This window comes from Physeter macrocephalus, chromosome 7, assembly GCF_002837175.3.
Source record: "Physeter macrocephalus isolate SW-GA chromosome 7, ASM283717v5, whole genome shotgun sequence".
Taxonomy (NCBI): Eukaryota; Metazoa; Chordata; class Mammalia; order Artiodactyla; family Physeteridae; genus Physeter; species Physeter macrocephalus.
The window spans coordinates 58,284,252-58,297,167 of record NC_041220.1 but is presented as its reverse complement, the minus strand read 5'-3'; the positions used below and the strand labels follow the sequence as shown (position 1 = coordinate 58,297,167).

Sequence of the window (12,916 nt, the reverse complement as noted above, 5' to 3'; positions counted from 1 at the left end):
CTCAAACTCTCATTTGTGCTCACCATCATTACTGTTATGTGGATGTAGTTGAAGAGGTATAATTATAATTAACACCAATAGAGCAAATTTATTGTGCTGGTATTGCAATTAGAATTAATATAATTAAACTGGAAAAACATGTAAACAAAGATCATGGAGGTCACTGATATGATATGTAGGTCAACAACCATGGCATTTACTGTGTGAGACTACAGTGTATATTTCTATTGTTTTATCCCTAATACCAGGTGCATAATACTTAATACATAAGTAATATATAATTCATAAATAGGTACTGGTGGAATCAATCCTAAAATTGGTCATTTTTATTCATTTTACCCATGAGATATTTACACTTTGTGTATCATATAAAATGTTTAAAACTCTAATTTTTACTAAGTAACCAGTGAATATACTATAAATTAAAATTTAAAGAGATTTATTGATTAACTGTTAAAGGAACAGAGTGAGTTTTATATACAGGGAAATACCCACTATCCTATATCCTTTTAATCACTGATCATTTGTAATTTTTTTTCAACAGTGTCTCTCTTGTTTTCTTCCTACTGTAATTTTCAAAAGCAGTAATTTCTTCAAAATAGTAATTAAAAACCCATTTTAATTAACCTTCTTATTTTTTACTCTGACATGGCTTCTGATATGAAGCAACGTGATTTTTTTTCTACTAATTAACTTTCTATGGCAAGCAGCTACTTTCTTCATTGTGTGTTCTCACTCCCTTTCCTCTTCTAACTTAACCTTTTCCCCCCTTCCAAAATAATTCATGAGTTGCAAGCATTTCATTCTGTGCTGCTCAAGCAAGTGAAGATAGATAGGTTGACTTGCTGAGACCTTTGGTTATTTTTCCTACAGTTTTGTTGTTTGTTCAGTTTTGCTTACCCTTCTATCAAGTTGTACACCTTGAGAGTTTTAGATGTTATTTTATGTGTCCCCTTAACCAATGAATAGACTTTGGCCATCTGGAAATGTTCTCATATTTATAGAGAACTCTGATTTTGAAGGGACTGTATTAAAGACTGAGAGAAGAAGGTATGTCATAGCTGGTCAGATTGGCCTTGTCACCCCAGTGACTAATTTTGTTCCTAGTGAGACTGCTAGCTCTCCCTCACCTCTCTATTTAACAGCTACTGTCTCAAAAGTATGCTTTAAATAATGAGATTTTTTTTTTTTTTTTTTTTTTTTTGCGGTACGCGGGCCTCTCACTGTTGTGGCCCCTCCCGTTGCAGAGCACAGGCTCCGGACGCGCAGGCTCAGCGGCCATGGCTCACGGGCCCAGCCGCTCCGCGGCATGTGGGACCTTCCTGGACCGGGGCATGAACCCGTGTCCCCTGCATCGGCAGGAGGACTCTCAACCACTGCGCCACCAGGGAAGCCCCAATGAGATATTTTTAATGTTAAATATTTTCCAATTCTTTCCCATAATTCCACACATGAAGAGAATACATTTTTAGGGAAAAATCTGGATTTATGAGTCACAGTGAGCTCCTACTGATAGTAGGAGCAATTTAAAATTGCAACCTTCACTCCTGCCACCCCCACTGCTCATACTTCTTATCTTGTTTCACTTTGTATTCTTCCATAGAATGTATTACTTTCTAATATTTTATGATTATTATTTACCTTGTTTATTGTTCCTTTGCTCTCTACCCACCAGTATAAGCTCCAGCAGGGCAAGGCTCTGTTATTTTGATGAATGATGCATATTAAGCAGTGAGAAGAGTGCACAGCACAGAACCGGCACTGAATGTTTATTGAAGAAATGAATGAATCCTGATTTGTGATTGGGAAAAGGGCAGCAGCAAATGTAGTATTTAGTTCTAACCAAATCTGCTTCAAAATCTATTTTTTTCTGTTTGTCCTTATGCTGCCTAATTTGAAGACTATCATTGTTAATGTATTGACAAATCAGGAAATGACTTCTTCAGCCAACTATACCAGAAGTTTCATGCATACAGGTTGTAGTTCATAGAATGAATGTGTTCCCTGACATTCGTTCTGTAATAGGAGAATTCCATAAATTAGTGAATTGTATGTTGAATGATGGTTTACAACATGTGATACTTTTCATGGTTTATAATTATAGATGTCAGTGCTTTCCAGCTTCAAATACCTAATAAGTAGTTGACTCTATTAAGACTTCAGAGTTAGGGCCCATTTTCTATGAAAAAAAAAAAAGCAAGAATTTATTTAGAAATTGTCTTATAATTTATAAAACAATTTGTAAATTTTGTTTTGTTGTTTGTAGAAGTTTTGGGCTAAAACAAAGGTCTACAAACATTCACTTCTTCATAAAGCCAATAGTCTGAGCTAATATTTAAATTTAGTTGTTTTGGAAAGAGATTGAGTACATCCAGGGTGCATGGGTCGAGAATAATGTGTTAAGGTAAAAGACTCATCTAAACATGGCTTTTACCCTGAGAGGGGCAGCCAATGCTAGTTCTACAATGGAGTAGTCTTCCCACACAAAGCTATGCTAACTATGGATAAAGGATTTCATAGACTAGGAAGAAATGTAATCCCATGTTATCAGATTTTGCTTCAAAAAGATATGTATAATGTAAAATAGTGCACATTTGTCAATAATATGAATTCAGCCACTCTATTGATAAAATAATGATTTTTTTGATGAACTATGAGCAATTTTATAACTATGTTTCAGAACAAATTATGCATTGCTTATAGCATATCTAGCCCAGATTTCTAATGATAATTATAAGTCTGGATTCTCTTAAATTCTATTTTCCAAAGAATTACTACCTGTATTTTAATTTTATTTTAAAAGGCAGTTTAACTTCTATTGATCCTAGTGCATGTAGATGCACTTTTTCATAGATTTTTTTCCTCTGTCTCTCTACCAGATTAATACATCCTTTATTCATGGACAGTGTAGATATTACCGTACACACTCAACAGAAATGCTCTCTTTTGGTATAAGTAATATGGCCATGTTAGTACTATGGCACTGAGAATACATGATACTTTTTTATAGAAATTGTTTTGTCTATTAGTGAGATAGATCACATATTTTTACTATTACAGATTGAGAGACATGACAACTGTGCCTATGACTACCTAGAAGTTCGAGATGGAACCAGTGAAAATAGTCCTTTAATAGGGCGTTTTTGTGGTTATGATAAACCTGAAGATATCAGATCTACCTCCAATACCTTGTGGATGAAGTTTGTTTCTGATGGAACTGTGAACAAAGCAGGGTTCGCTGCCAATTTTTTTAAAGGTAATTTGAAATCATTTAAAGTGGAAGCTTTTCTCCGTCAAGGGTAAATGTGGTATTTAGCTTTGAGTTAGGGGAGAAATAAAGTAATATTGAAGATTGAAGTATGCACTATTCATAAAGATATTTTGATGGTTTTTGATGGAATAGTTTACTGGTTAAAAAACTGGAATTTGGAGATTTGTAGCACAGGGTAGGAATTCCATTAGGATATTCTACCACCTGTTTTTTAGAAAATAGTCAAAATAGCAAAATCCAGAAATATACAGACAATTGGAAAATATTTGCAATATAATCAACAAAGGGTTCATAACCAGAAGGAGATTACTGATATATAGTTTATCAATTTATTTCCAGGTGGCAGCATTTCTAAACCATCCCTTAGAGAATAGAATTCTACCACATTAGAAATAATTTATGGCCTCCTTAGTAGAACATTCTGATCCCTAAAATGTCTTTTTGACATTATTACTGATCAGCTTTAATTTTGAATTGTATAACCAAATTTTAGTTTATTTTCATGTCCCATGTTTGGTGTGTATTCCTCAGGTAAAAAGAAACGTATTTAGTGCAAATAATAACATCAGATTTGTATTTTGAAAATTCATAGGCACTTAGGTTAAGTGTGTTATTATATAGAATAAAATTCTTTTATGGGAAGAGAAAATAAATTTTCTCTATAATAATAATAATTATTTTTTTTTTTTTGCGGTACGCGGGCCTCTCATTGTTGTGGCCTCTCTCGTTGCGGAGCACAGGCTCTGGATGCGCAGGCTCAGCGGCCATGGCTCACGGGCCCAGCCGCTCCACGGCATGTGGGATCCTCCCGTACCGGGGCACGAACCCATGTCCCCTGCATCCGCAGGCGGACTCTCAACCACTGCGCCACCAGGAAAGCCCTATAATAATTTTTAAAGAATAAGTGATAGATTCAGTAGTGTATGTCAAAATTTAGTGTGAATAATATCTAGATATTTTCATTATTCAAAGAGCAATAATATAATTGATTTTTTCCTGATCATTACTTAGATGCTCACCATTTGAACTGAAAGGCAGAGAACCTTGGCACTTCTACTATATGTATTCCAAGTATTCATTAAAATGTTCATTTACATGCTTTAAATCTTCTCTGTGTTATATTTTACAGTAGAAGAAACATACTATGAGTCTCTCATGTGATGTTTGTGTATTTGCTTAACAAAATGCTTAGTCTTTGGATGATGCATAATTTCTCCAGAGAATATTGTTTGCTGTTTTCCTAACTCACAATAGGTTACTCCTAAAGAGTGAGATTATGGAGTACCTTGTCATATGTGTTTTTTTAAATAGTATATATTTTTCATATGTCTATTTCATATATATTTTCATGTTACCATATACAATTAAAATAGTTTCTGTTTACAAAAATATGGAATTATTGTATTTTCTGGATCAACATATCTATATAAAATACAGTGAATGTTTTCAATCTAAAGAGGTCTAGTAAGTTTCATAGTTTTCCTTCTTTTTAATTTTTAGTCACCATATTTTATTTCTTAATAATGATATTACATTAAAAGCATTTCTTTAGGCTACCTAGCACACTATACAATGAAATGAACAGGTGAATCCATGTTTTTTCAGTGTTTTTCTATTCCATTCTGAAAAATCTCTAGGTTTTAATAATCCTCTTTAACTTTAATTTCAGAAAAAAACATACTGTGTCTGACATGAGGTGATCTTCAGTTGGCCCAGTCCTTCTGGTTCTTACACAATTCTTAGATTGCAGTGACATGGGTTCTTGTATGTCATCAGTCAAGGGCTTGCAAATTGTTCCTGTTCCTTCGTTGAAGAAATCAATTGTCTAATTGTCGCCATTTTTATAGAGGAAGACGAGTGTGCCAAGCCTGACCGTGGAGGCTGTGAGCAGCGTTGTCTGAACACACTGGGCAGTTACCAGTGCTCCTGCGAGCCTGGCTATGAGCTGGGACCTGACAAAAGGACCTGCGAAGGTGGGACCGGATTTGCACGTGGGGTTCCCTGCCTGAAACCCCTACCCATTTCCTTCTATCATGTAGTCTCATTCTCTTTCTCTTTTTATGCCTCCCTCTTATACTAGAATAAAATAGAAACAGTTATGAAGAGAATACAGTATCTTTAAAACACAGGACATTGTATTCCAGATAATAATGAAGTTATGTGGCTGTTTTAATATATTTAAAATATATATATTAAAATATTAAATAATTATATTAAATAATTAATATTAATATTAAATAATATTAAAATATATTTATAAATATAGTAATATTTATATTAGTTAACATACATATCCACATATACATACATACGCCTATATATGCAAAGGCAATTCAAGAGACCAGTTACTTTAGCTAACTCTTAACTCCCTAGGAATGAATTAGGAACTGTGTACAATATGTTCATTTCACTTAACTTGCTTTTGAAACCCTAATTTTCCTAATTTCACTATCAATAAGAAAGAGAGGTAACATAAATAGTACCTCTTTTAAATAGATCATCCAAAAGAGAAAGAAAACCAGTTGTTAAGTGGAGTTTTTGGAATAACAAATATGCTCTATTTACTATAGTTTACCTTGCCTGCTAGCTCAGGTAACTCTTTCCTTGTCTTGGAAACAAGTAACAAGTTCCTTGTCTTGGGAAAAAAAAAAGAGTTTGCGGAAATAAACAATTGATTTTGGTCTTACTACATCATGCTGTATTGTACTTTACATATATCTTTTTATTAATTCTCACAACAATCGTATGGTGTAGATATTATTATACACATTTAAAATATAAGAAATATGACCCCCAGTTTTCTTTATACTGCTCGCCCAACTTTGAAGTGATCTAAAATGTAAAGCCATCATTTTCTTCGCTCCAAAGCTACAAAATAACACTTTATAAATTGGATTAGATGATTAAAATAGTTGTACTAAAGACTAAGGAATAGAGACTACAGCTTTCTAGATTTTGAAAAATCCAGAAGATGGTTGAAATTTAATGGTGAGATGGTTGATTATCAATGGAAAGGTGCTAAGAAGAGGGTAGATTTATTAGGGGAAACCTTCCCCTTTTCTTTCTTTCTAGCGGCTTGTGGAGGACTTCTTACAAAACTGAATGGCACCATAACCACTCCAGGCTGGCCCAAGGAGTACCCTCCCAACAAACACTGCGTGTGGCAAGTGGTGGCACCAACACAGTACAGAATTTCTATGAAGTTTGAGTTTTTTGAACTGGAGGGCAATGAAGTAAGTGAATAATAAATACATTTTTTAATAAAGTGTTTTAGGAATCCCTAAAGGCAATCTGGTAAACTAAAAAAAAAAAAAGAGAAAGAGAGATAGAGAAGAAGAAAGAAAGAAAGGAAAGGAAGGAAGAAGGAAGAGAGGGAGGAAGGGAGGGAGGAAAAAAGGAAGGGAGGAAGGAAAATTGCAGTAGTACAATAGTATAAACGCTGTAGTCTTTCTTTGCTCTATTTCTCATTTCTGCAACTGTTTATAATTCCTGTTGGCATTGGATATTTTAGACTGTCTCTGGGAGATTGAAAATTACCCCCCAGCATTTTCCTGATTTATTAAAGTACTATGAAAATATTAGGGTAATGTCACATAGATTTTTCTAGAAAAAAATAAACCAAAATTCACTTGTTGAGTCATAAAAAAATACTTTTTTGGGAAAACCTGGTATATTTCACTTGTGGAAATGAGTATATTTTCATTATATAAGTAGTTTTTCATTATGAGTATGCTTATGGTTCACAGATAAAGTGAGAAAGACAGAGAGAGAAGAAGAAAGAAATTTTTTTAACCTCAATAAAACATGTATTTAGTTGACACTACCTTTCCTTTGCCTTTATAGCTTACCGTAGTAAACATCCAGTTTTCTGTCTGGTGATCACTTTTAAACAAGTGAAATCATTTATTTGAGAATTCCTATGTGCTGGTATACACACACCAAATTCAAATGGAATGTCAGACCTAGAGATGAAAACTTTTAGAACTGTGTCTTGTGTGATTGGTCAACATTAAGTCCAGAGAAAATGTAATAAATGTTTGTTCTGTTTCAGCTTTTCTACTTTCTTTTCTTTTCTCTAACTCCTACATCCTTTCTCCCAACAACTTTTTTTTCCTGTGTTTATTTGAAAATGAATGAGATCCAAAAGTTTGATAAAATTCACTCAAAAATTATTTTGTCTTAGATGTATATCTGTTGAACACTCACAAAGAACTGAGAGAACAGAAATATAATGTATCTGTGCTCCTGGACAATAATTGTTGGTAATATTTGTGGGGTTTATACCGTAATTTTGTCTTTTTGTATGTATCTTTGCTTCTTTTTTCCCCCTCCCACTTATCCTTCTTTCTTTTAGTCATTTTTTAAAAATTCTGTTTGTAGTAGTCAAGGCACTTCTATGGTTTTGAGTTAAAAAGAAGAGCAGACTTTTGTGTTGCCTTAAAGGAAATTAAAATATGAAGTGTAATGCACTGATATTTCAGAGAATTGTACAATTTTAGAGCTCAATGGACCTTTTGAGATCTTCTTTACATCATGTAAGCTTTATGATGGAAAAGACTGCAATTTATATTTCTTACATAATTTATCCACATGAAACATCATTTTTCTTTAATAATTATCTTAAATTTGGGGAAATATTAAAATTAAGAATGTATTTTTATAGTAATCTTAGAACAGCTTTCATATGAGCAACACGTTTTGAAAATGGGAATCTCCCTGCCAGTTCTTCAATGTAATGTGAGCTTAGTATTGAATGGCTTCTACTTTCTCAATTTCCCTAAAGCTGTTGGTTGTGACAGAAATGGCATTTTGATTCACTAATTGATAGATGTTCCTAAGAAAGATAAACGTTTATGTTTACGAGGAAGAAGGGTAGATGGTTTAAAATAAATGGGGCATTGTGTTTGAAAGCATTTTTCTCATGGTAGCAGTCTTTATTCATGGAAGGAGCCTTTACAAACTCTGTAACATATTCTGGAATTCTTAAACTTATGATGAGATTACTGTGTGGAACTCTATTAATAAAATTCTGTGCATTTTCATAGTTTAAATTCTCGAATATTTAAAATAAAGGCATGAGCAAAATCTTGACTTATAGAATACTGGGTTAAGTTATAACTTCATTGTTTTATTCGTTTTACTGATATCTAAAAGGAAAGTCAATATCAAACAACTTCAGCTTTGGTAACATTATCCCATCTTGGTCAGAGCCCTCTCTAAATAAAAGTTGCAGTTGTAACAAAGTAGATAGAAAACTTATTTCATTTTTCCTAGCAACATTTTGCTTATTTATCACCTAATTAATATCACAAGAGCCAGTAATTTGAGTTGACATATTGCAAAGTACACATCATGCCCAGAGTTCAATCATATGCTTTGTTAAACAATTATTCATCTCAGTTTTCCTTAAGTCTGTACTTTTTGGAAAAGATGTATGCTGTAAATACATATATACAACCATACATTTGTATATACATCTCTTGGGGCTATTCGGAGCAAAATTCTTCTCTCATCTGTCTATCATGCCTTCTGCTTCATATTTGGACACTTTTCTTGATTTTTGGACCTGTTAAGTCCAGTTTGACTACCACAGGAGTAAAGAGGGAAAAACATAATAAATTTTTTTTAAAAATGTCAATCATCTGATGCTCTCAAATCTGGTGATTACAGTAACCATGTTTATTTCTAGGTTTGCAAATATGATTATGTGGAGATTTGGAGTGGTCTTTCTTCTGAGTCTAAATTGCATGGCAAATTTTGTGGTGCTGAAGTGCCTGAAGTGATCACATCTCAGTTCAACAATATGAGAATTGAATTCAAATCTGACAATACTGTATCCAAGAAGGGCTTCAAAGCACATTTCTTCTCAGGTATCAGTATTCTCATGCTATATGTGTATTTTACTGATTTTAAAGGTGGATTGGCTTAAATTGTATGCTATCCATTCTTCCCAGTTTTCTGTAAATGAACTTGGAGGTACATAGGATGCATGAACATTTATCCTAGTTTAATACTTTTTAAAAATTAGGATATTAATAAGAATGGCCCTGATGAAATGCAGCTCTCAAACACTTAGATCTTACATAAATTCTAATCAAATATTTCAAAGGCTAGTAAAAATAGCACAAAATTATTATGGTAATATTTTCACACAATGACTTTATAAGTGGATAGCGATAATGATACCAGACTTCCAAAAAGTGGCAGACTTTTTCAAAATTATCTTTGTCTTTGGAATATGTGGTCTCATTTTAGCAACATATTTTTTATTCTTACTGCTTAGCAACATGTTTATTATTCCTCTTCTTACTATTATATATTCATTCTTTTTATTAAGCAGACATTAAAAATCATAATTTACCTCATAATTATAGAAATGATTGCAGTAAGAGGCCTAGAAATACGGAAGTTATCATTTTACTAAAAATAATATATTATCAGATACATTTAGCAGTTGACATGTCTACATTTGGAATTTAATGTTTAGTTGAACCAACTCACATTAAAAATTCCCTCTTAAAGAAATGAAATTTGATTAAAGGTCCCTAAATTTTAAGAAAGTAGATAGAAACATCAGTGAAATGCCCTTATTTTCCCAATTTCAAAATTGTTCCTTTTAAAAATATTACTCTGAAACTTCAAAAATAGATAAAATTGTAATAAGCCTTGCTAGATATAGCAATCCATTCTGCCTGAAAGACTGGCAAGCAATGTAAAGCAACTGAATTCCAATTATGTTTTAATATCAGGTAATTTAGATTGAGTTAATTCAAAGTCTATTTATTCCAGTCCCCATGTATTTAAGATTAATGAGATTTACAGTGCCTGGGGTTTGTTTGGGGCTTTCAGTGTAATTGAAATTAATGGTTCACAAGTTCCATTGAGGTCCAAGTCATATACGAAAGTACATTCAAAATACAATGGATCTTGGCTCCCTTGTTCTCATTCCCTTCCTTCCCTCAGATTTAATTGCCTTTTAAAAGTTCTTCTCAGATATAGAAAACAAACTAGTGGTTATCAGTAAGGAGAGGGAAGGGGGAGAGAGGCAAGGTAAGGGGAGGGGATTAAGAGGTAAAAGCTATTATGTATAAAATAAATAAGCTGCAAGGATGTAATGTACAGCACAGGGAATATAGCCAATATTTTATAATAACTTTAAATGGAGTATAATCTATAAAAATATTGAATCACAATGTTGTTTACTTGAAACTAATACAACATTGTAAATCAACTATACCTCAATATAAATAAATAAATAAATAATAAAAGTTATTCTCAGGCATTCATTTAAGATTTGTTATTCAAAGTAGCATTTTAATATACTATTTCAATGAAAGGAAGATTTCCTTAGACTTTGCTATTCTATAAATATTATGTAGTTTACAAATTTTAGGTGATCCAGTGTTTAGAGATAATGCTTCTTATCTTAAAACCACATAAATATTTATTTTAGAAATTAAAATTATAAGGTGAATAGATTTTATTATATTAATATTCAGGATCCTATACTTTAATCACTCATTTTATTTAATAAAACTTTTTTAAAAAGATGCATGCTACATATACTGGTGACAAAGTATAAGTAAATTTAAAGTTCCCCAGAGTATTTAAAATTCGTTATCTGATATTTCTGTTCAGGCAAAACTTCCCATATTCTAAAGACAGGTTATTTGTCTGTGTCTTTAGGACAATAATATTGTTAAGTAAACTGAACAATGAAGTTCAGGGAAAATTAAACCCCAAACTCTCATGTTGTAGCTATCATTCTGAGAACCTATTATGCAGTCATACATTATCTCTTTAATAATCAAAGTAAAACTGTAATATTCTAAGTGTTCAGTGTCACAAAGTATTTAACCCCAGTTCATCTTGGGTTCTCTTAACCATAAGAGATGATCACATCCTTTGCAAACAACATTAGTTATGTGTTTATGTTCAACATATCTGTGACCTGGAAAACAATAGCTATACTTTTCACTTCTTTATTAGATTATTATTTTGTAAAGTCCAAGATAATTAAGTATAAACATTCAGTGTTTTCTTTTTTTTTTTTTTTTTGTGGTATGCGGGCCTCCATCTGTTGTGGCCTCTCCCGCTGCGGAGCACAGGCTCCGGACGCGCAGGCCCAGCGGCCATGGCTCACGGGCCCAGCCGCTCCGCTGCATGTGGGGTCCTCCCGGACTGGGGCGCGAACCCGGTTCCCCTGCATCGGCAGGCGGACGCGCAACCACTGCGCCACCAGGGAAGCCCTCAGTGTTTTCTTTTTGATTCATTGAAAAGTCTTGGCAGTTTGTCAGATTCATATTTAAAATACTATAGTCCTGGATAAGTAATTAGATCTATTTCACATTTAAATTCTTGGGAGTTTCTGCTAGTGGGGAAGATGTTTGCTCAGGAAAAGGGAAGATAAAAACATATTTGTTTTGTACAATAAAGAGATGGCAGTGTTACTTAATATCCCGATTATGATCATCTTACCAAAACATAATTTACAAAAGATCACCCATTGTAATATATAGATTCTATTCACATTGCAAATATCATTTTAGAGTTCTAATAATGTTGTAAGTGTAATTGTGTGTTAAAAGTCAAATAACTCATCATATTTATTAGAAAGTAGGCATGTAAACCATGGGGATATTGTATTTCACCAACAAAATTGAAGGATTTTTTAATGTTAAAATTCACTCTTGGGGATTTGATAAAACACATTACTGCATTAATTGTGACAAATTCTTTAGAAATAAATTTAGTATAGGAATCAAGAATTATTACAATGACTAATCTGTTTGCTCAGAAATTCAATTCTTGGGACTCTTTCATAAAGAAATATTTCAAAATCTGGAAGAAGGATTTTCAATATACTGTGACAGTGACAGAAATTTTAAACAACCTTCAAATGCACTGTGTGAGCTCTTCCATACCATAAGGATGGTTTAATGATGTAATGGTGTAAAAAGTTTTATATGATAAAATATTAATGGAAATCTAGGTATAAAGCTATATGTGCACTGTGCATACAGCTAAGCACGTGGGTGGGAACAGATCTGAACGATGCTATTTAAAAATCCCAAGAATGTTTGTGTTAAGGTGAAAAGATGGTGCAGTGTAGTTTCTCCACAATTTTTCTCAGTTTTCATCTGATTTAAATATAAAAATAACTTTAAAAGGAAAACACACATCATATTTCTACCTATCTTTTACCCCAAATATTTTCTAGATTTGAAAACATTACCTAATAGACTTTGATCTTTGAGAGTGAAATTTTTAAATCCATCTCTTTGTTAATTAGTTAATAAATATTAATACAAATTAATAATATTAATGCAAGTGTTTTGAATTGAGTTAAAGCTTCTAATTTTTATTTTTATAGTTAATTTATAATATAGACAATTGAATAAATGTTTGCTGTATTGTGTATGTTAATCCAGAAACATTTGATGGAGACAAACTTTTTTTTTAACATCTTTATTGGAGTATAATTGCTTTACAATGGTGTGTTAGTTTCTGCTTTATAACAAAGTGAATCAGCTATACATATACATATATCCCCATATCTCCTCCCTCTTGCGTCTCCCTCCCACCCTCCCTATCCCACCCCTCTAGGTGGTCACAAAGCACCGAGCTGATCTCCCTGTGCTATGC

The 12,916-nt window shown here is 32.9% G+C and overlaps 1 protein-coding gene across 2 annotated transcripts in view; it reads left to right on the top strand.

Moving 5' to 3' along the window:
* The window catches only part of TLL1 (tolloid like 1), a 269,311-nt gene that overhangs the window by 216,646 nt on the left and 39,749 nt on the right, over positions 1 to 12,916 (top strand). For both annotated transcript variants that reach the window (XM_024116874.2, XM_024116873.2), the window contains exons 13-16: positions 3,061 to 3,256; positions 5,119 to 5,244; positions 6,344 to 6,504; positions 8,961 to 9,141. In XM_024116874.2, coding sequence (XP_023972642.1) covers positions 3,061 to 3,256; positions 5,119 to 5,244; positions 6,344 to 6,504; positions 8,961 to 9,141 — 664 coding nt within the window. The remainder of the gene's footprint in view (positions 1 to 3,060; positions 3,257 to 5,118; positions 5,245 to 6,343; positions 6,505 to 8,960; positions 9,142 to 12,916) is intronic.